The 21,099-nt window shown below is 46.6% G+C and overlaps 1 protein-coding gene across 11 annotated transcripts in view; it reads left to right on the forward strand.

Annotated features, from left to right (window-relative positions):
* Nucleotides 1-21,099, forward strand: part of ARHGEF10L (Rho guanine nucleotide exchange factor 10 like) — a 201,466-nt gene that overhangs the window by 54,847 nt on the left and 125,520 nt on the right. For 5 of the 11 annotated variants that reach the window (XM_049878084.1, XM_049878074.1, XM_049878082.1 and 2 more), the window contains exons 2-3: nt 11,699-11,778; nt 20,132-20,317. In XM_049878084.1, the coding sequence (XP_049734041.1) occupies nt 11,742-11,778; nt 20,132-20,317 (223 nt within the window). In that variant the 5' untranslated portion in view covers nt 11,699-11,741. Of the gene's footprint in view, nt 1-4,501; nt 8,028-11,695; nt 11,779-15,919; nt 20,318-21,099 lie in introns of those variants that run through there. The other 6 variants (XM_049878075.1, XM_049878077.1, XM_049878073.1 and 3 more) reach the window with 4 other exon arrangements.

Below are 21,099 nucleotides of genomic sequence, written 5' to 3' on the forward strand. Positions count from 1 at the left end.
CACTTCTTGATTGGGTTGTTTGTCTTTTTGTGGTTGAGTTTTGACAGAATCATATAGATTTTAGAGATCAGGCGCTGGTCTGAGATGTCATAGCTGAATATTCTTTCCCAGTCTGTAGGTGGTCTTTTTACTCTTTTGGTGAAGTCTTTAGATGAGCATAGGTGTTTGATTTTTAGGAGCTCCCAGTTATTTGGTTTCTCTTCATCATTTTTGGTAATGTTTTGTATTCTGTTTATGCCCTGTATTAGAGCTCCTAGGGTTGATCCTATTTTTTCTTCCATGATCTTTATCGTTTTAGCCTTTATGTTTAGGTCTTTGATCCACTTGGAGTTAGTTTTTGTGCATGGTGTGAGGTATGGGTCCTGTTTCATTCTTTTGCAAATGGATATCCAGGTATGCCAGCACCATTTGTTAAAAAGGCTATCATTTCCCCAGTTGACTGACACTGGTCCTTTGTCAAATATCAGCTGTTCATACGTGGATGGATTTATATCTGGGTTCTCAATTCTGTTCCATTGGTCTATGTGCCTGTTGTTGTACCAGTACCAGGCTGTTTTGACTACTGTAGCTGTATAATAGGTTCTGAAATCAGGTAGAGTGAGGCCTCCCACTTTCTTCTTCTTTTTCAGTAATGTTTTGCTTATCCGGGGGTTCTTTCCCTTCCATATGAAATTAGTGATTTGTTTCTCTATCCCCTTAAAGTATGACATTGGTATTTGGATTGGAAGTGCGTTATATGTATAGATGGCTTTTGGTAGAATAGACATTTTTACTATGTTAAGTCTTCCTATCCATGAGCAGGGTATGTTCTTCCACTTAAGTATGTCCTTTTGAATTTCTTGTAGCAAAGTTTTATAGTTTTCTTTGTATAGGTCTTTTACATCCTTGGTAAGATTTATTCCTAAGTATTTTATCTTCTTGGGGGCTACTGTGAATGGTATTGATTTGGTTATTTCCTTTTCGGTATTCTTTTTGTTGATGTAGAGTAATCCAAGTGATTTTTGTATGTTTATTTTATATCCTGAGACACTTCCAAACTCTTCTATTAGTTTCAGTAGTTTTCTGGAGGATTCCTTAGGGTTTTCCATGTATACGATCATGTCATCTGCAAATAGTGATAGCTTTACTTCCTCCTTACCAATCTGGATACCCTTTATTTCTTTGTCTAGCCTAATTGCCCTGGCTAGGACTTCAAGTACGATCTTGAATAAGAGCGGTGATAAAGGGCATCCTTGTCTGGTTCCCATTCTAAGGGGAAATGCTTTCAGGTTCTCTCCATTTAGAGTGATATTGGCCGTTGGCTTTGCATAGATGCCCTTTATTATGTTGAGGAATTTTCCTTCTATTCCTATTTTGGTAAGAGTTTTTATCATAAATGGGTGTTGAACTTTGTCAAATGCCTTTTCTGCATCTATTGATAAGATCATGTGGTTTTTATCTTTTGTTTTATTTATGTGATGGATTACATTCATGGTTTTTCTGATATTAAACCAGCCTTGCATACCTGGTATAAATCCCACTTGATCAGGGTGAATTATTTTTTTGATGTGTTGTTGGATTCTATTAGCTAGAATTTTGTTGAGGATTTTTGCATCTATGTTCATGAGGGATATAGGTCTAAAATTTTCTTTTTTTGTAATGTCTTTACCTGGTTTTGGTATCAGGGAGATGGTAGCTTCATAGAATGAGTTGGGTAGTATTCCGTCTTTTTCTATGCTTTGAAATTCCTTCAATAGTAATGGTGTTAAGTCTTCTCTGAAGGTTTGGTAGAACTCTGCAGTGTAGCCGTCTGGGCCAGGACTTTTTTTTGTTGGAAGTTTTTTGATTACCGTTTCAATCTCTTTTTTTGTTATGGGTCTATTTAGTTGTTCTACTTCTGAATGTGTTAGTTTAGGTAGGTAGTATTGTTCCAAGAATTTATCCATTTCTTCTAGGTTTTCAAATTTGTTAGAGTACAATTTTACGTAGTAATCTGAAATGATTCTTTTAATTTCATTTGGTTCTGTTGTGATGTGGTCCTTCTCGTTTCTTATTTGGGTTATTTGTTTCCTTTCCTGTTTTTCTTTAGTCAGTCTAGCCAATGGTTTATCAATTTTGTTAATTTTTTCAAAGAACCAGCTTTTGGCTTTGTTAATTCTTTCAATTGTTTTTCTGTTCTCTAATTCATTTAGTTCAGCTCTAATTTTTATTATTTGTTTTCTTCTGGAGCCTGATGGATTCTTTTGTTGCTCAGTTTCTATTTGTTCAAGTTGTCGGGACAGTTCTCTGATTTTTGTTCTTTCTTCTTTTTGTATGTGTGCATTTATCGATATAAATTGGTCTCTGAGCACTGCTTTTGCTGTGTCCCAGAGGTTTTGATAGGAAGTATTTTCATTCTCGTTGCTTTCTAAGAATTTCCTTATTCCCTCCTTGATGTCTTCTATAACCCAGTCTTTTTTCAGGAGGGTATTGTTCATTTTCCAAGTATTTGATTTCTTTTCCCTAGTTTTTCTGTTATTGATTTCTAGGTTCATTGCCTTGTGGTCTGAAAAGATGCTTTGTAATATTTCAATGTTTTGGATTCTGCAAAGATTTGTTTTATGACCTAATATGTGGTCTATTCTAGAGAATGTTCCATGTGCACTAGAAAAAAAAGTATATTTTGCAGCATTTGGGTGGAGGGTTCTGTATAAGTCAATGAGGTCAAATTGGTTGATTGTTGTAAGTAGGTCTTCTGTGTCTCTATTGAGCTTCTTACTGGATGTCCTGTCCTTCTCCGAAAGTGGTGTGTTGAAATCTCCTACTATAAATGTGGAGGTGTCTATCTCACTTTTCAATTCTGTTAAAATTTGATTTATGTATCTTGCAGCCCTGTCATTGGGTGCGTAAATATTTAATATGGTTATGTCTTCCTGATCAATTGTCCCTTTTATCATTAGTGTCCTTCTTTATCTTTTGTGGCGGATTTAAGTCTAAAGTCTATTTTGTCAGAAATTAATATTGCTACTCCTCTTCTTTTTTGCTTATTGTTTGCTCGATATATTTTTTTCCATCCTTTGAGTTTTAGTTTGTTTGTGTCTCTAAGTCTAAGGTGTGTCTCTTGTAGGCAGCATATAGATGGATCGTGTTTCTTTATCCAGTCCGTGACTCTCTGTCTCTTTATTGGTGCATTTAGTCCATTTACATTCAGCGTAATTATAGATAAATAAGTTTTTAGTGCTGTCATTTTGATGCCTTTTCATGTGTGTTGTTGGCCATTTCATTTTTCCACATGCTTTTTTGTGCAGAGACGTTTTTCTTAGTAGCTTGTGAGATCCTCATTTTCATAATGTTTAACTTTGTGTTTGTTGAGTCGTTACGCTTTTCTTGGCTTTTTTCTTGAGTTATGGAATTGATATTCCTTTTTGTGGTTACCTTATTATTTACCCCTATTTTTCTAATTAAAAACCTAACTTGTATCCTTCTATATCGCCTTGTATCCCTCTCCATCTGGCAGTTCAATGCCTCCTATATTTAGTCCCTCTTTTTGATTATTGTGATCGTTTATCTATTGATTTCCATGATTTCCTGTTATGTATATTATTTTGTTTATTTATTTATTTTTTAGAATTAGTCTTAATTTGTTTGTTTTTGTTCTTTCCCTATTTGAGTTGCGTTGATATCAGGACGTTCTGTTTTGTGACCTTGTATTGTGCTGGTACCTGATATTATTGGTCATCAGGCCAAACAATCTCCTTTAGCACTTCTTGCAGTCTTGGTTTAGTTTTTTCTCCTTCATATTTCATAGAGAGTTTTGCTGGATATATAATCCTTGGTTGGCAGTTCTTCTCGTTCAGTGCTCTGTATACGTCGTCCCATTCCCTTCTTGCCTGCATGGTTTCTGCTGAGTAGTCTGAACTTATTCTTATTGATTCTCCCTTGAAGGATACCTTTCTTTTCTCCCTGGCTGCTTTTAAAATTTTCTGTTTGTCTTTGGTTTTGGCAAGTTTGATGATAATATGTCTTGGTGTTTTTCTTTTTGGATCAATCTTAAATGGGGTTTGATGAGCATCTTGGATAGATATCCTTTCGTCTTTCATGATGTCAGGGAAGTTTTGTGTCAGGAGTTCCTCAACTATTTTCTCTGTGTTTTCTGTCCCCCCTCCCTGTTCTGGGACTCCAATCACTCACAAGTTATCCTTCTTGATAGAGTCCCACATGATTCTTAGGGTTTCTTCATTTTTTTAAATTCTTTTCTCTGATTTTTTTTCAGCTATGTTGGTGTTGATTCCCTGGTCCTCCAGTAGTCCCAGTCTACATTCTAATTGCTCGAGTCTGCTCCTCTGACTTTCTATTGCATTGTCAAATTCTGTAATTTTATTGTTAATCTTTTGGATTTCTACATGCTGTCTCTCTATGGATTCTTGCAACTTATTAATTTTTCCACTATGTTCTTGAATAATCTTTTTGAGTTCTTCAACAGTTTTATCAGTGTGTTCCTTGGCTTTTTCTGCATTTATCCTAATTTCATTTGTGAGATCTTTAAGCATTCTGTAAATCAGTTTTTTGTATTCTGTATCTGATAATTCCAGGATTGTATCTTCATTTGGGAAGGATTTTGATTCTTTTGTTTGGGGGGTTGGAGAAGCTGTCATGGTCTGTTTCTTTATGTGGTTTGATATGGACTGCTGTCTCCGAGCCATCACTGGGAAACTAGATTTTCCAGGTAATCAGCTGGTACGCTGGCTCCTAGTTCTGAAAACGGTCGCTGTCTGCCCGTATTTGTTCGTTTTCCGTCTCTAAGTCTGTGCTTGTTGTTCAGAGTTCGTAGATTGTTATGTATGTGATCGATTCCCTTGTTTTTCCAAGTCTTTGTTGCAAGAGGGATCCGCGGCAGCGTCCACCTAGTCCGCCATCTTGGCCCCGCCTCCACGTGCATTTTTTAAAAGCCACACAACCAGGGTTGGAACCACTGTGTGAAGTGGGTTGAGAGGCTTCACAGAAGATAAACTGGATCTGGGTTTTGAAGAATGAGTAGGAGTTTGCTTGCTGGTGGTGAGAGAGAAAAGGCAATCATCCAGAGGGAACAGACAGCCGAACAGAGGCCCGCCAAAAAAAACCCACTGCTATGGAGCCGATTCTGACTCAAAGCGACCCTAGAGAGAGGTAAAACAAGATGGTGCGGTCCTGGGGCTAGGAGCTGTTGGCGAGGGCTGGAGCAGAGTGACAGGCTAGGTGGGGCACGGGGGTGGCTGAGACTGGAGAGGTCAGTGGGAAGTGAATCATGTAGGGCCTTGCTTAGGACCTGGGCTTCATTTTGAAGGTGATGATGAAGGGTTTGAAGCAAGGGGGTGATGTGGTCAGGTCTTTTTGGTGAAATGGTCACTGTGGCAGCAGAGGTGAGGGGTGGGCTGGCCAAGTGCATACCCTGGAAGGCCTCTCAGAGCATCAACCCCAGCACTTGGTGTGGTTCCCCTGCCCCCCCCACTCTTTTCCTGGCTTCCAGGTGCCTCTGAAGCCTGAGTCTGAGACGGGTTCTTGGCCAGAAGCCTATTCCTTGTTTCCCTCTGTGCAAAGGTGGGTGGCAGCCACCCTTCCTTGCCAAGGCTGCCCCTCTCAGACATGCCAGCATCTGCCTCTTCCCCAGTTTCTGGAACGGCAGCCAGCACCACCCAAGGCCCTCCTGCCTGTCTGGATCCCTCCACCCTCCTCTCTGCCATCGGCCTCTCTCTTACCTGTTACTTCCCTGTCTTCAAACCCTGGCCAGTCTGCTGCCTCCCCGACTTTCAGGAGCCCTTCAGGTGGCGTTCCTCTAGGCCTCACTCAGGTGGAGTAGGCATCCAGGGCTATTTGGTTGGTGGGCAGTGGGAGATGGCCAGGCCTGGGTGAGTTACACAGGCCAGTGAGAAGGGGTAGAGAGGGTGGCAGACACAGGCAAGAGGAGGGTTTCCTGGTGGGGCCTATGGGATGGATGGACTTTGAACCCCAGGGGGAGGGGGAACTGATAAGTGTGTTGATTAAATTAGCTGAAAGCCAGGAAGCCACCTGCTGCTGAGGGCAGGGAGGTGTGCATCCTGGGCTGGTCTCGGGAGTCTCTGTCACTGAGCTCAGCCTGCCCAGGGCCTATGATGGACAGACCCCACAGCTGGGAGCTGCTGGGGGCGCCCTGCCTTACTCCTTTGCACCTCACTGTGTCTGAGCTTGACCAGTATTGCCAAATGTGATTTCATTTACACTCCCATTTGACAGACGAGCAAATGAGGCACAGAGAGGGTGAGTTACTTGCTGAGGTCACACACCTAGAGAGCCATTTGGCATATTGTGGTGGGAAAAGGCACTGTTCTGGCAATCTCCCTGCCCATCCACCTTGGCTGTCATTTTTAGAAAGATGACCCCTAAGAGAAGAAAATCTCCTATAACCCTCCACCCAAGCATAACACTGTTAATGTCACAATTATAGCAGTGGCCTTTGTTTACCAAGAGCTTACTCTCATTTCATCAGCACAGGACCTCTGTGAGGCAGGTATTAATATTACTCCCACTGTAGGTGTGAGCAAGATGCTAATTGTTAATGCTGGCAAGTGACAGAGCTGGGATTTGAACTCAGATCTTCCTGGCAACAAACCCCATCCTTTTAATCGCTGTTACTGCCTCCCAGTGCAATGATGTGAGGGTAAGGCCCTTCCCCTCCTTTGGCTTCAGTTTCCATATCTGTAACTCAAGAAGGACAACACCATCGTGTAGGTACTTTCTGGCCCCGACATATTATGGTGTTTCTGTATTAGTCATCTTTTTAAAAGCGAAAACGATTATTTTCATTTTCCCTTATACGGCCCACTGTAGAAGATCTGGACCATTCAGAAAAATGGAAAGAAGGTAAAAAGAAAACCTCCTATAGCCCTACGTCCCGAGCATAGCACAGTTAGTATTTTAGTGGATTTCCTTCCAGCCCTTTTCCTCTAGGAATCCCTGGTGGTGCAGTGGTTAGTAAGAGCTATGGCTGCTAACCAAAAGGTCGGCAGTTAGAACCTACCAGGTACTCCTTGGAAACCATATGCAGCAGTTCTACTCTGTCCTATAGGGTCGCTATGAGTCGGAATCGGGTTTTTTTCTTTTCCCCTGTGTACTTTAGAAGCAGTCCGAATCGCCATGTGCACATAGTTCTGTGCTCTGGTGGACTGCTTTTGGCTTTTAATCCAACTCTCCTTCACCAGCCTGAGGCCCTCATGGCAGGAAGGTTCTGGGTTGCTTTCAGAGAGAGACTCTATTTCGGGGGCATCACAATGCATTTCTTTTGGCTCACACTCCCACCGTGAAGCTTCCAGACCACGTGTAGCTCAAGAAAGACATCTCAGAAGAAAAAAGGGAGTAGCTGAACAATTCCTCGTGTTTGCTTAGCACTCTCGCACCTATTGCTTGTTGGCTCCTTGCTGTGGCAGCCTGTGACACAGCCTGGGTGGGTGCTGCCATGCCCACTTCTTGGAGGTGAAACTTGAGGCCCAGAAAGGTCGAGGAGGGCCTGAGGTCACAAAGAGAGGAATGGATCTGGCCACCCCAGGCTGCTGCCCCCGGGTCCCCATAGCACGAAGTACTAGGCTTTTGGGGTCCCTCAGCAAGCCTCTCCCAGAGGGAGCATTCCCACCCTGGGGTTCAAAATCCAGGCATAGGATCCTGTTCACCATCACCTGTTTTGGTGGTGACAGCTTTAAGGACAGGGATCTTGGAGCTGATGGAGGCTGCCCAGACCTTTATGGTTGACCTCAGGTAGTAGGCCCCTCATTTTATAAATGAGGTCACTGAGGCTTGGCTCCTCTGCCAGTGGTGGAGATGAGACTCCACCCTGGGCCCCTCATTCCAGAGGCAGAGCTGGGTCATCACAGCCTGTGCCCTGTGTGCTGGGCAAAAGGGTGAGTAGTAAGTCAGCGTGTGCCAGGGACCCTTTCAAGAGCTTTACGTGTGTTTACTCTTAATTTTCATAATCCCCATTTTGCAGATGAGTACACTGAGGCACAGAGGTGAAGTTAAGCGATTCATCCAAGGTCCTGTAGCTACTGAATGGAAGAACCCAGGTAGCATTCTTTCCTAACCACTCTTCAATGAGGGTCTCTTGTGGTGGCAATGGACTGCTCTGAGCCGTCTCCGCTCTCTTACCTATAATCCTTCTTGAACTAGTGACACATGTGCAAAATGGTGTCCACTAGAGGCAAACCAGGCCTGTGGGTGAGGTGGGGCTCCCTGGCCTGGTGTCCTCATTCTCTTAGCCTCAGGTCTCTGATGCTGGGGCCCCAGACTAGCTTGTTGCAGACAACTCTCAGATTCCAGCCACAAAATTCAGGGAGGCAGTGTGGTTAGAGGGATTGGACTTTGGGGTCAGAGCCTCCTGACCTGTCACCTTGTCTCCTTGCCCCTGTGACCTCAGGCTAATCATTACTTCTCTGAGCCTCTGTTTCCTCATCTGTAGAATGGGGAGTTAGGAGAAACTAGATGGAATAAGCATATAAAGCTTCGGTTTCCATTTATGTTAGTACCTCCCTTCCTTTTGAGGGAAAGCCTTGGGTTGGGTGCAGAGGGCAGGAATCAGCTGTGAAGGGTGAGGAATGAGGGGAGGACTCCAGACTTTGTGGCCTGGGAAGGAATGATCCTGGGTTCAGCCCCAGTTTGAAGTAGCAGCCTCTCTCTGTATCACCATCAAATTGTATTTAAGGAGGAGTTTGCACATGAGGCTCTGTGTGATGCCTTACCTTTTCTTCCTGTAAAATGGGTAGAAGTCTCCCTCCTTCCTCCCTCCCCTGCTGGGGTACCAGAGTCCTCAGAAAGGCCCACCTGACCTAATGATTGTTAATAAGCCCGCAGGAAGAAGAGCCCTGCAAGCACAGCTGTTGTTTGATCTTCTGACTTGCAAAGGGCTTTGTGGACATCAGTGGCATCACTTGGGTTGGAGTTACCCAGTGCAGCAACTCATGGTGTCACGGCCCCTACCCCCAGGGTGGATGGGACTGGCCGGCTAATCACCACCCCTACCTTCCCCGCCTCCTCACCCGCCCGCCCCGGCTCCCTGCAGCTCCTCCCTTCTCCCATTGGCCAAAGCAGAGACCCTTCACTTGGCCCAGTGGCAGGTGCTGTGGTTCAGCCGCCTGCACCCTGACTGGCAGGTGAGGGGGGTGAGGGGTGGGGGGGGTGATGAGTTACCACATTGGGTGGTGGGTGGGTGATACCAACCCTAGTGATGGCACTGCCTTGGTAGCCGCTCCCCCACCACCACTGCTGTGGACCCTAGGGCCATTTTGGTGTCACCCCATCTGACAGTATCGGGGATGAGATCTGTACCCCCCTAGTAAGATTTGGCATACATTTTAGTTTGCTTTCCCTAACCTTTTGCTGAAGATAAAATGTTAGCTCTGAAATTCTACAGTGCGGGGCTGAAAGGCACAGGCGTACACTCTTAGTGGACAGTAATCTGCAACAGCAAAATGAAAAATGTTCTTTGACTCAGGGATCCACTTCTAGGAATTTGCCCTGGGGGTTCACTCATCTGCTCAACGCATTGTTTAGGAGGATGTTAGTTACTCCATTGTTTATAATAGCAAAATACTGGAAGTCCCAGTGTCCACTGATGGGGGATGTTAAGTAAATTATGGTACATGAAAAAATAACACTATGAAGTATATGAAATGATTCCTAAGATGATTAAGTAAAAATAGCAGTTACAGGGTGGTGGGTACAATGTGCTTCCTTCTGTATAAAACAAAGCCTATGTGGAGATATGCCAAGTGGTACGTATATGGATGGGTCCGGAAGGATTCATAAGAAACTAGTAACATTGATTGCTTCTGGGGAATTAAGGAGACTGGGGTGGAAGACTTACTTTTCATTGTATACGCTTTTGTATTGTTTTAATTTTGAAAGGAACTAGAGCATAGTGGTTACTTACGAGCACAGCGTCTTGAGTGCCATGACCTGGGTTCAAACCCTGGTTCTGACACTTACTAGCTGTGTCATCGAGGGAAAGATACTTAACCTCTTGGGGCCTCGTTTTCTCATATGTAATTTGGATTAATATATGTTCATGTTTGTAAAGTGCTTAGAACAATGTCTCAGATACAGCAGGCGCTATATGAATGCTGGTGGTGTCATGGTTCAGAGCTATGGCCGCTAACCAAAAGGCTGGCAGTTAGAATCCACCAGGTGCTCCTTGGAAACCCTATGGGGCAGTTCTACTCTGTCCTATAGGGTCGCCAGGAGTCAGAATCGACTCGACAGCAACAGGGTTTTTTTCTTTTTTTTTTTTTAATGAGTGGTTGAGGACAGTGGTGACTCAGTGGTAGAATTCTCACCTTCTGTGCAGGAAACCCAGGTTTGAAGCCCAGCCAGCGCACCTCAAGCCCAGCCACCACCCATCTGTCAGTGGAGGCTTGCACATTGCTGTGCCGCTGAACAGGTTTCAGCAGAGCCTTCGGACTAAGATGGGCAGGCTAGGAAGAAAGGCCTGGCCATCTACTTCTGAAAATCAACCAGTGAAAACCCTGTGGATAACAATAGTCCGATCTGTAACTGATCACGGGGATGGCTTAGGACCGGGCAGCGTTTCATTCTGTTGTGCATGGGGTCACCATGAGTCCGGGGGTGGGGGGATGACTCAGATGGCAGCTAACAACAACAATATATGAATGCTTGCTGTTATGCATGTCTCCATTTACATGTATTACAGTTGTATTTAATAAACCAGTTAATAAAAATAAAGGCTTCAGGAATGGAAAAAAAAAGGCACTCAGCCAGTTTGTGGCAGGGGCAGACTGGACTTCGGGGCTCGGTGCTGTCGCTGTGGGGTGAATTTCCTCCTCCACAGAGAAGTCTAGGAATGAAGAGACAGTCCCTAGCTCAGGATCTGGGTGGCAGTAGGTAGTGGGGAGAATGTTCCTCTTTGCTTGGCAGGGGACATCTGGCGAGGTTGGCTCCAGGACCAGGAGGCCCACTGGGGCACCCGGCCTCTTGGTTACCTGAAATCCCACTGTGAGGGTGCTGCGGCTTCAACCAGGAGAAACTATGCTCCCAGCTCCAAGCATTTGGGAATCTGCCCCATCTTATACCATCCGCTGCTCCACAGCCCTTTACTTCCCCATGCCTGAGCTCTTCCTCCCTGAGTCTAGGTTTCTTCCTGAGGGCACCTTCAGCACAGTGGACTTGCCAGCTGGCCAACCCTATGGGGCAGTCCAGGGAGAGGCAAAGAGAGAGCGACCTTAAGCGGGCCCGAAGGAAGGAACTGGTGAGAGGGTTCAGGCCTGAGGGGGCCCATGGTCACTATGCAGCTAGGAGGAGGGGTTGTCGGGCTACGTCCATGATGGTCCAGCCATGATCCAACTTCTAGAACATGGGGCCTGAGCATGATCCTAGACTGAGGCCAGAGTTTCACCCAAAAGCCAGAGTGGAGAAGGAGGGAGTTGACAGGCCCTGAGGGTCCCTTGGCATTGGGCAAAAGCATGGCCCTGTGGCAGCAGAGGCTCTCTGGGCAGGTGGGGGTCATGGCTCTGCAGCTGCTGGCTTTTCTATGGGTTAATGATTTATGATGGGTGGAGACTGAGCCCTTGCTGGGACTGTCCTCCTGTACCCAGGACCTGCTGGGGAAATGAGTGTAGGAGCTGGCGGGCTGGTGTGCACAGGTTGTAAGCTGGAGACTTCTCTCTGTTGCCGAAACTTCAGTCTTGAGCTCCATCTAATTGGATTTCTGGCCTTCTTTCAGCAGGAGAGCGGCTGGGACAGTGCTGTTCTGAGCTGGACTTTGTCTGATGGCTTCCTCCAACTCGCCGCCACAGCCTGCCATAGGTACAGTACCACAGGCCTTCCTGTCCCTGTTTGTCTGTCCTCAGAAGGGGGGCATGGGGGCTGGCGGAGGGACATTGGCTTTGGAGCCAGGCTGACTCCAGTCTGAATCCCAGCTCTGCTGGTGGTTAGCCGTGTCCCCGTGTGCAAGTGACCCCAGCTCTCTGTCTCAGTTTTCTGGTCTGTGAAATGGAAGTAATAATTTCTTCCTCACAGAGTAGGCTTTGGACAAGGGTTTGCTCTTTACCTTTTCCCCCTAAGGTCCCCTGGAGAGATGAGCAGAGCCAGTGTGTGGGCTGAGGTGCCTCTTGGAGGCTGAAGCTTGTAAATTGGGGATGGGGAACCGAGGGTTGAGGGGAGGGGGCTCAGGGGCCATCTGTCTTCATCCCTGCTAAGGTTGGGTCATCTAACAGTGGTAGAGTTGCCAGATTTAAGGAAAAAAAAAGAAGAAAAATACATACTTATATTAAAAAATTATTCGTTGTTTATCTGAAATTCAAATTGAACTCGGTGCACTATGTTTTGACTGGCAGCCTTAGTTCTGGGGCCTCAGAGACACTGCAGGTAGACAATCTAGGTCCCACACTCAAACTGAACCCCAGGCCAGGCCTCAGCTGCCCTTTGTCCTGCCTGCCTATGGGGAAGGCAGGATAGCTAAGTGATTATGCATGAGGGCTTTGTTCCCAGCCCCATCTGGATTTGCATCCTGACCCTGGTGCTTATGCTGTGATCTTGGTTGAGTGGCTTGGTTTCTCTGTGGCTCATTTTCATCATCCATAAAAATGTGGATAATAATAACACCCTTTCCTGTGTTGTTGCAAGGTTTAAATATAGGTAAGGCACTGGCGTGTGGTAGTCAATCACTCAGCGGATGGGAGGTGTCATCACTGAGGGGTGTGGGAAGGACAGGCTTGCTACGTGCGCTGTGCTCAGGGTCCTGGTAGACCTGAACGGGGAGGCTCTTCCTCCCTGAGTCTAAGTTTCTTCCTGAATGTGGGATCAGCACAGTGGACCCGCCTTCTCTGTGGCCTGGAACATGGGGTCCCCTGCCTCGTGGGCTTGCTTGGGTTGGCTCTGCGGAGGACTGGGTGTGTCCGAGAACTTCAAAGGCATGAAGGGCCTGTTCCAGCCATGCCACCTGTCCAGATGGTTGGGAGAGTCTCCATTCAGCACTTAATTATCCAGGGAGAGGCCCCCAGATATTTCCTTCTGATAAGGAGCAGTGTATGATTGCCTGGGTCTCAGGATCCTGGGGACAAAGGCACCTCCTGACTCATGACCATGACTTTGGCTTCCACTCTAGCCCCTGCTGCCGTGGGCACCTTGCTCCTTTTGTCCTGCCTACCGGGTGAGCCAAACATAGAAAGTGAGAAAAAAAAACTACTCATGTTTAAATCAGTTCAGTTCCATTGAACTCAGTTCAACAAACGTTTGACGAACATTTATTGTTCCAGCTACATCTCATATTGCTGGCTGCCATCATCTGGTTGAACCAGGCTAGTTGCCATGTTCTGATTCTTTGAGAGCTCCCCATTGTCTTAACAAATAAAATTCACATTCTTGTGTAGGGGATTCCCCCAAGCACTTATGGCCCTTTCATCCTTGCCAATGTCCTCATCCCCACTGGGTGTCTGGCTCTTCTCTGCTCCTGCTCCTGCCTTGGCCCGGATACCTTCCTCACCGTCAGAAACTACCAAACCCTCACTCGTCCTTCAAGGCCCTGTGCCAGGACAGCCATCTGCTGAAGCTTTCCCCTAAGCCCAGGCGAGCATTTGACCCCTCCTCTTTCTTTTTTTCTCATTCTGTACTATCTCAGTCTCTGTGGTTTTGTGTTTTCGTCTTGCCATATTTGCCTCCCTCACAGGCAGTGAGCTCTTGACACCAAGGGCCATGTCTTACTTCTCAAGCCACTTGGCACAGGGGCTCCCAGCCACTGCTTAGTGAATGCATGGATGGCTGTTTTGATGGGGTAGCTTAAGTGGCTTGTGTTTTTAAAGCGAAGGTGCTGAAGTGGCCAGAGTTCCTGGACACAGCCTGTGGGTGGGGTCACCTGGGGCTGGGTCTGGCCTGTGAGTGGGCAAGACTGCCCATCTCATCCAGGGTCACAGACTGGGCTTTGACTCAAGGCTGTCATAATAATGATGATAATGATTATAATAATGATAAAAATAATAAATAGAATCATCATCATAAGAATAGCTAACATTTAGTGGGCACATACCTCACACCAGGTGCTTTCTGTGTGCTAATTAATCCCCTCCCCCAACAACCCTGGGAGGTTACAATCATTGTTTTCATTTTACACATCAGGAAACTGAAGCTTGGAGGGGTATAATAACTTGCCCCTCATACAGCTAGTGTATGGGAGAGCTGGAGACTGAACCCAGATGGCCTGGCACTAAACTAGTATAGTGACACTGTCCATGTGTAAAGGGAGTTCTCCCTCTCCTGCCCAGCAGATTCAGGTGGGCGAGGACCGAGGGCACTGAAGAGTTCGGTTAAGCCCCATCAGCCAAGATGGGTCAGTGTCTGGTACCCTCTCCCCTGCCCCCACCTAAAAAAAAAAAAAAAAAAAAGAGTAGGCAGGGACTTAAACCAAAACGTGTTGCCCTTGAGTTGATTCCAACTCAGCGATCCTACATGACGGAGTAGAACTGCCCCATACGGTTTCCAGGGAACAGTTGGTGAATTCGAACTGCCAACCTTTCGGTTAGCAGCTGAGCTCTTAACTACTGTGCCACCAGGGCTTCAATTTGGCAGGGACTTAGTGGTCATTTATTCCAGTATTTTTCAAACTTTTAGAACCACAACCCATAATGAGAAATGCATTACACATGACAACAGGGGGGTGTATGTGTGTGTCTATTCAACAAATACTTATGAGGTGCCTACCGTGTGCTGGTCCCTGCGCTGGATGCTGGGGATATAGCAGTGAACGAAACAGACAAAGATACCTACCCTCATGAAGCTTATGCTTATATTCTAGGGAGGAGACAGACAGTAAAATAAGTAAACTATATAGTATGTCACATGCTGATAAATGCCACAGGGAAAAATAAAGGAGGCAAGACATATAGGGAGTGTCAAGGTGTCTCTGTGTGCTCTGTTGGTCATGCGGACCCACTGAGAACTGAGGGAGGTGAGAGTGTGAGAAGATACCTGGGGGAAGAACATTTTGGGTCTGGGGGCTGGAAGTGTGTCGGTTCTGAGGCAGGAACACGTCTTGTTACATTCAGAGTGCAGACAGCAAGGAGACCAGTGTGGCTGGAGTGGAGGGAGCAAGGGGAAAGCAGTTGAAGAATGTACATACACACACACACAATGTATATATACATACAGGTACACACAATATATATACATGTATACACAATATATACACATGTATACATGACATATGCATATATGTACACATGATATATACATATATGTACACATAACATACATATACACACTATATACACACAATATATGTACATACATATGTACATGTACACACAATATATATACATATATGTGCACACAATTTATGTACTCACGCACAATGTATATATGTATATATACATGTATATATGTATGTATATACATATATGCACACACATATACATATATGTACACAATGTGTATATAAACATATATGTATGTACAAATGTGTATACACATATATGTGTATGTATACAATGGATACACATATACATGTATGTAACACAATGTGTACACATATACATGTGACACAATGTATATATACATATATACACGTATGTACACACTATACATACATATATATTTGTTGTTGTTAGGTGCTGTCGAATCATTTCTGATTCGACCCTGTGTGCAACAGAACAAAACACTGCCCGATCCTGCACCATCCTCACAAATGTTATGCTTGAGCCCATTGTTGCAGCCACTGTGTTAATCCATCTCTTTGAGGGTCTTCCTCTTTTTCGCTGACCCTCTATTTTCCCAAGCATGAAGTCTTTCTTCAGGTACTGGTCCCTCCTGATAACATGTCCAAAGTATGTGAGAAGAGTAATATACATATATAACTATATACAACTGTATATAACTATATGTATACATATATAACTATATACGACTGTATATAACTATATATGTAACTCAAATGGAAGTATCAAAAACAACAAAAAAGTTAAATATTATTTTATTAATATTATAGTGTAATATTAAACAAATTCTCAAACAGGAAATTAAAAAAAAAAGAAAATGCTGATTGGGAATCCCCTAATTGACTTTATGACCCACTAATGGGCTGAGAACGATGATTTGAAAACCACTAACCTAATCCAGGTTTCTGCTCAACTCCTGTATTTCCTTTTATAATTCGTCATCACAGGGCAGTGTCCAAGGGCTCAGGCCACTTCCAGGAGGTAACAGAGCTACCCCTGAGTCTCTGTGGCCTCGTTGTATAAAATGGGGGTGGCTCTGAGACTTCAATAAGAAGCTACATTCGGCTGCATCACTGCTCAGAGGAGTCCACCAGCATGGCCCATGAGATCTCCAAAACTCCCGGGAGGAGGGCTAGGTCCTGCCACAGTGGCTTCCATGGTTAGCATCTTTTAGTAGAAGTTGGGGATGCCCATTCTGGGGTGGACCAGCAACTGCAGCCGAGAAAGGGGCGTCTTGACTTTGATAGGTCTGTACCTGAAACAGAGCCCTAGTGGTGAAGTGATTAAGAGCTCAGCTGCTAACCAAAAGGTCAGCAGTTTCAGTCCACCAGCTGTTCCTTGGAATGTGTATGGATGGGTCCTTGCACTGTAGGACGTTTACCAGCATCCCTGGCTTCTGCCCACGAGATACAGTAACACCACCCAGCCATGTCACCCAGAAATGTCTCCAGATACTGCCAAGGGTCCCCTAGGAGGCGAATCGCCCCTAGTCGAGAACCACTGGTATAAGTGTAGCACTTAGCAGAGTCCCCGGTACATATAAGTGTTAGGGGAGTACCACCTGTTGAGAAGTTACTTACCGTTCACCTCCTAGCCTGAGGACCTGAGGATAGGGTGTCTGTTCCATGTGTGTGCAGCCTGTCCCTACCTCGGGGCCTGGCATTTATCAGGTCCTCAATAAATGTTAGATCCATGAATGAGTGGGAGGGAAGGTAGGTGGAACAGGGAGATGGATGGATGGAGTAGTAGATGGGCAGCTGGACATACTGATTCCAGCAGTCTCTCTGACCAGAGTAATCCAGTCCCTCCCCCACTGCACCCTGGGGATTCCCAGAGCACATTTCAGGTACCAAAACCAAACACATAGCTGCCGAGTTGATTCCGACTCAGAGCAACCCAATAGAACAGAGTAGAACTGCCCCATAGGGTTTCCAAGGCTGTAATCTTTATGGAAGTAGACTGCTACATCTTTCTTCTGTGGGCTGCTGGTAGGTTCGAATCGCTGACCTTTCGGTTAACAGCCGAGCTCCGCACCACCAGGGCTGCTTTATAGTGCACAGGACAGCCTCATGCAACAAAGAATTATCTAGTCACAAATGTCAACAGTGCCAAGGCTGAGAAACCCTGCCTACATCTTAGTCACTGTTCACACCAGCCTTATGGGGTAGGTGCTGTTATTTCTCTCCATTGTACAGATGGGGAAGCCAAAGTTCAGAGAAGTAAAGTAACTTCCTACTAAGCGACACAGGCAGGATGGTCTGAGGCCAAAGCTTGCGCTCTGAACTGTGTGGCGTGTGTTGCAACCTGACGGCTCAAGGCAGCTCAAGGAGGGAGGGTGGGCAGCTCTGTAGACTTTTAAAGCCAGACCAGACTGCGCCTTGATATTGGAGTGGGTTTTCACGAGGTAGGGGGACTGACTTAGGCTGGGTTCTCTAGAGAAGCAAACCCAGTAAAGCATATAAATATATATAGAGATTTATATTAAGGGAATGGCTCACACAGTTGTAGAGGCTGGAATGTCCCAAGCCTGTGGTTCACGATAGAGGCTTCTCCTGATGCATGTAGCCACAGGGGCTGGTGAACCCAAGATCGGCAGGTCGGAGAGCAGGGCTGTGAAGATAGCCAAATCCCAAAGATCGGCAGGTAAGACTGCAGGTAAGCTGCTAGCTGAAGTCTCAAGAACCGAAGATCAAATGAACAGGAGCCAGCTGCAGGATCCAGAACCAGGGAAAGCAGCTGCAGGATCCAGAACCAGGGAAAGCCCACAAGCTTTGCCAGAATATCCACTTGTATTCAGTGCAGGCCACACGCCCCAGGAAACTCCCTCTCAACTGACTGGCTACTCACAGCAGATCCCATCATGGAGATGATCACATAATATCAAATCTTATCATGGAAGTGATCACACCATCAAGCAACTATCAAATCACCAAGAATCATGGCCCAGCCAAGGTGACACACAACCTTAACCATTACAGGGACAAACTTGGTTCTTTCCAGCCCCAAATGCTAGGATGCATGAGAGAGACTGGAAAGAAGACTGGGGAACCTGAGCTTGGTGAAATGGGCAGATAGGTGAGGGCTGAAGAAATGCTCTTTAGGATAGAGAGTTCATTCCTTTGAGTGTTTAACAAAGGTTTTTGAGCTCCCACTCTGGGCCAGGCCAGGACCTGAGCAATAAAGGGACAGATGGGGCCTCTGCTCTTAGGGATCCTGGGTCAGTAGGGAGTCAGAAAAAAGAAGTCCAAGGTAAATAACTACACATGACTCAGCAACTCCACTCCTAGATATGTACCCCAAAGAATTGAGAACAGATGTTTAAATAAACACTTGTACATGAATGTTCATAGCAGCGTTATTCACAATAGCCAAAAGGTGGAAACAACCCAAATGCCCATCAGCTGATGATGGATAAGCAAAATGTGGTATATCTGCATGTTGTTGTCGCTAGCTGCCCTTGAGTTGGTCCCTGACTCATGGTGACCCCACACACAACGGAATGAAATACTACGGTTTTGGATCCAACTGTTGTTCTCTGTAAGGTTTTCATTGGCTGATTTTCAGAAGTAGATTGCCAGGACTTTGTTTCTGGTTTGTCTTTGGAAGCTCCACTAAGACCCGTTCAGCATCACAGCAACATGCAGGCCTCCCCTGACAGACGAGTGGTGGTTACACGTGAGGTGCATTGTTTGAGAATCGAACTCGGGTTGGAAGGCAAGAATTTTACCAGTGAACCACCACGGCCCCTTGTCTCCATATAGTGGAATATTATCAGCCATGAAAAGAAGGAAGTCCTGATACAAGGTAGGACACGGATGAACCTGGAACACATTATGCTAAGTGAGAGAAGCCAGACACAAAAGGCCACATGTTATATGATTCCACTTATACGAAATATCCAGAATAGGCAAATCCATAGAGACAGAAAGCAGATTAGTGGTTTGTGGGGCCTGGGAGGATGGGGAAATGGGAAATGACTGTATGGGGTTTCCTAAAAAAAAAAACAAAAACGAGTTTGTACGTGGACTGGATGAAGGAACCAGCCAAGGGGCTAAGATAGAAACAGGGAGCAGGACCTGCTTGAGATAGGGTGCCCAGGGAGGGCCTCTGCTTGGTGGGGCTTTGGAAGATGATGAGGGGGATGCAGCCCTGGAGGGGATCTCTCAGTGGGGAGAAGCCAGGAATGAGGCCCTTGGAGAAGACGTCCATGCTGGGAACATGGCCTCTGTCCCTGCCCCAGCCAGCCTACATCCTGGCATCTGAAAACTGGCTTACTTCAAGCCCCAAACCTTTCCAGGCAGCTGAGTTTTACACTGCTGTGCATACCAAATTAAGTACAACATGCACAACGTGCTTACATGTGCTCGTTCACACATACACAAAATACGAACATAAACAAACGTAAATACTCATGAGCTGTGTGCCCATGTGCATGTGTGCAGGTGCATCTGAAAAGCCCCCTTGCGTGCAAATAAGAACATAGGAAAACAAAAGACGTATGCTCTCGCACTCACCACAGAAGCTTGCTCCTTCTCGTCCCTCCACTGCCATCTACTTAGAAACTTAACCCAATCACAGACACCTTAGGCACATAGGAGGGCTCTCTGGTCTGGACAGGAGTTTCCTTTAGACTTTGAGATCCCCCTTGTTCCCTCACTCAGGCCCCCAGGTGTTCCCCCAGTTCCAGCCCTTGCTGACCTCAGCCAGTCTCCCCAGGCACCTTTAAAACCAGCCAAGTATGCTCTGACTCATGTGTGTCAGAGTAGAACTGTGCTCTGTAGGGTTTTCAATGGCTGATTGCCAGGCCTTTCTTCTGATGTGCCTCTGGGTGAACTTGAACCATCAACCTTGTACCACCCAGGGATTCCCAAGGCGTCTCTGTCTGCTCTTGATCTAACCTGAGGCCTACAGCATGGCTAACTCCTCCTCTCTCCTCCTTATACCTTCCCCAGGAGATCAGCTGGTTCCCAGAGCCCCAGGCCCCTCCCCAGAGGTGGAGGACGATCCCGGAGAGGCCTTTGAGTTTGACGACAGTGATGATGAAGAGGACACCAGCACTGGCCTGGCAGTCCCCAGTGTTGCTGCCGGAAAGGAGACAGACTCCCCACTGGTCTGCTTCGACTCCGCCCCCATCACTGGTGAGGGTTCTGGGAGCCTTCTTCCGAGATTTCTGGGCCTCTGGGGCTAGAGAGCTCAGAGAGCTGAGGGAAAGCATTCTCCAAGCTTCCGGCTCCCGGTGATGCCTGGGGGCCCCTCCGCTGTCCCCAGGAAGCTGAAAGGGAAAAACCACTGGGAAGAGGCTGCATTCCGTGGCTCTCCTTGGGAATTGGAGATTCCTAGCATTCCTGCAACATCTGGCCCCCTTTGGCACATTGTAAATGGAAGTGATTGGCTAGGCTTTGCTTTGGAGACAGTTGCTGCCCAGGGCTGTGTCCCTGTGGCCCTCGCCCAGCAGCTTCTCCCAGAGAATCCACACCAGCCAGGAGAGCTGCCTCCCTGAGGTCCCCTCTGCAGTCTGCCCAGGGGAGTTGGCGGCCCTGAGGGCTGGAGGGCCGAGATAAGGCTGGTGTTAAATGGCAGCTTCTGGGCTCTTCGATTCTGTCATCCGGGAGAAACTCTGGGGATTAGCAGGAACTTCCTGTAGGCTTGGGGACAACAGGCTCCTTGAGGAGCTGGGGGTGGGGACAGGCCCAGAACAGACTGGGTGTCTGGTTTGGGTAGGAGTTGGGATGTGGGCCACGGGGGTGGGGACAGCGAGGTGGGACAGGTAGGGGAGCTTAATGACTGTACAGTGGCTGGTGTTCTACCAGGCCTGGGGGAGGGAGGCGGGCCCAGCAGGGACCCAGGCTGGCCAGGCCCTGTCTCCAGTGCCCCCAGGGGAGGCTGGGTAAGGGGGCGGGAGTGGGCCGAGCCCATCAGG

The sequence above is a fragment of the Elephas maximus genome, chromosome 3 (assembly GCF_024166365.1).
Source record: "Elephas maximus indicus isolate mEleMax1 chromosome 3, mEleMax1 primary haplotype, whole genome shotgun sequence".
Classification (NCBI taxonomy): Eukaryota; Metazoa; Chordata; class Mammalia; order Proboscidea; family Elephantidae; genus Elephas; species Elephas maximus.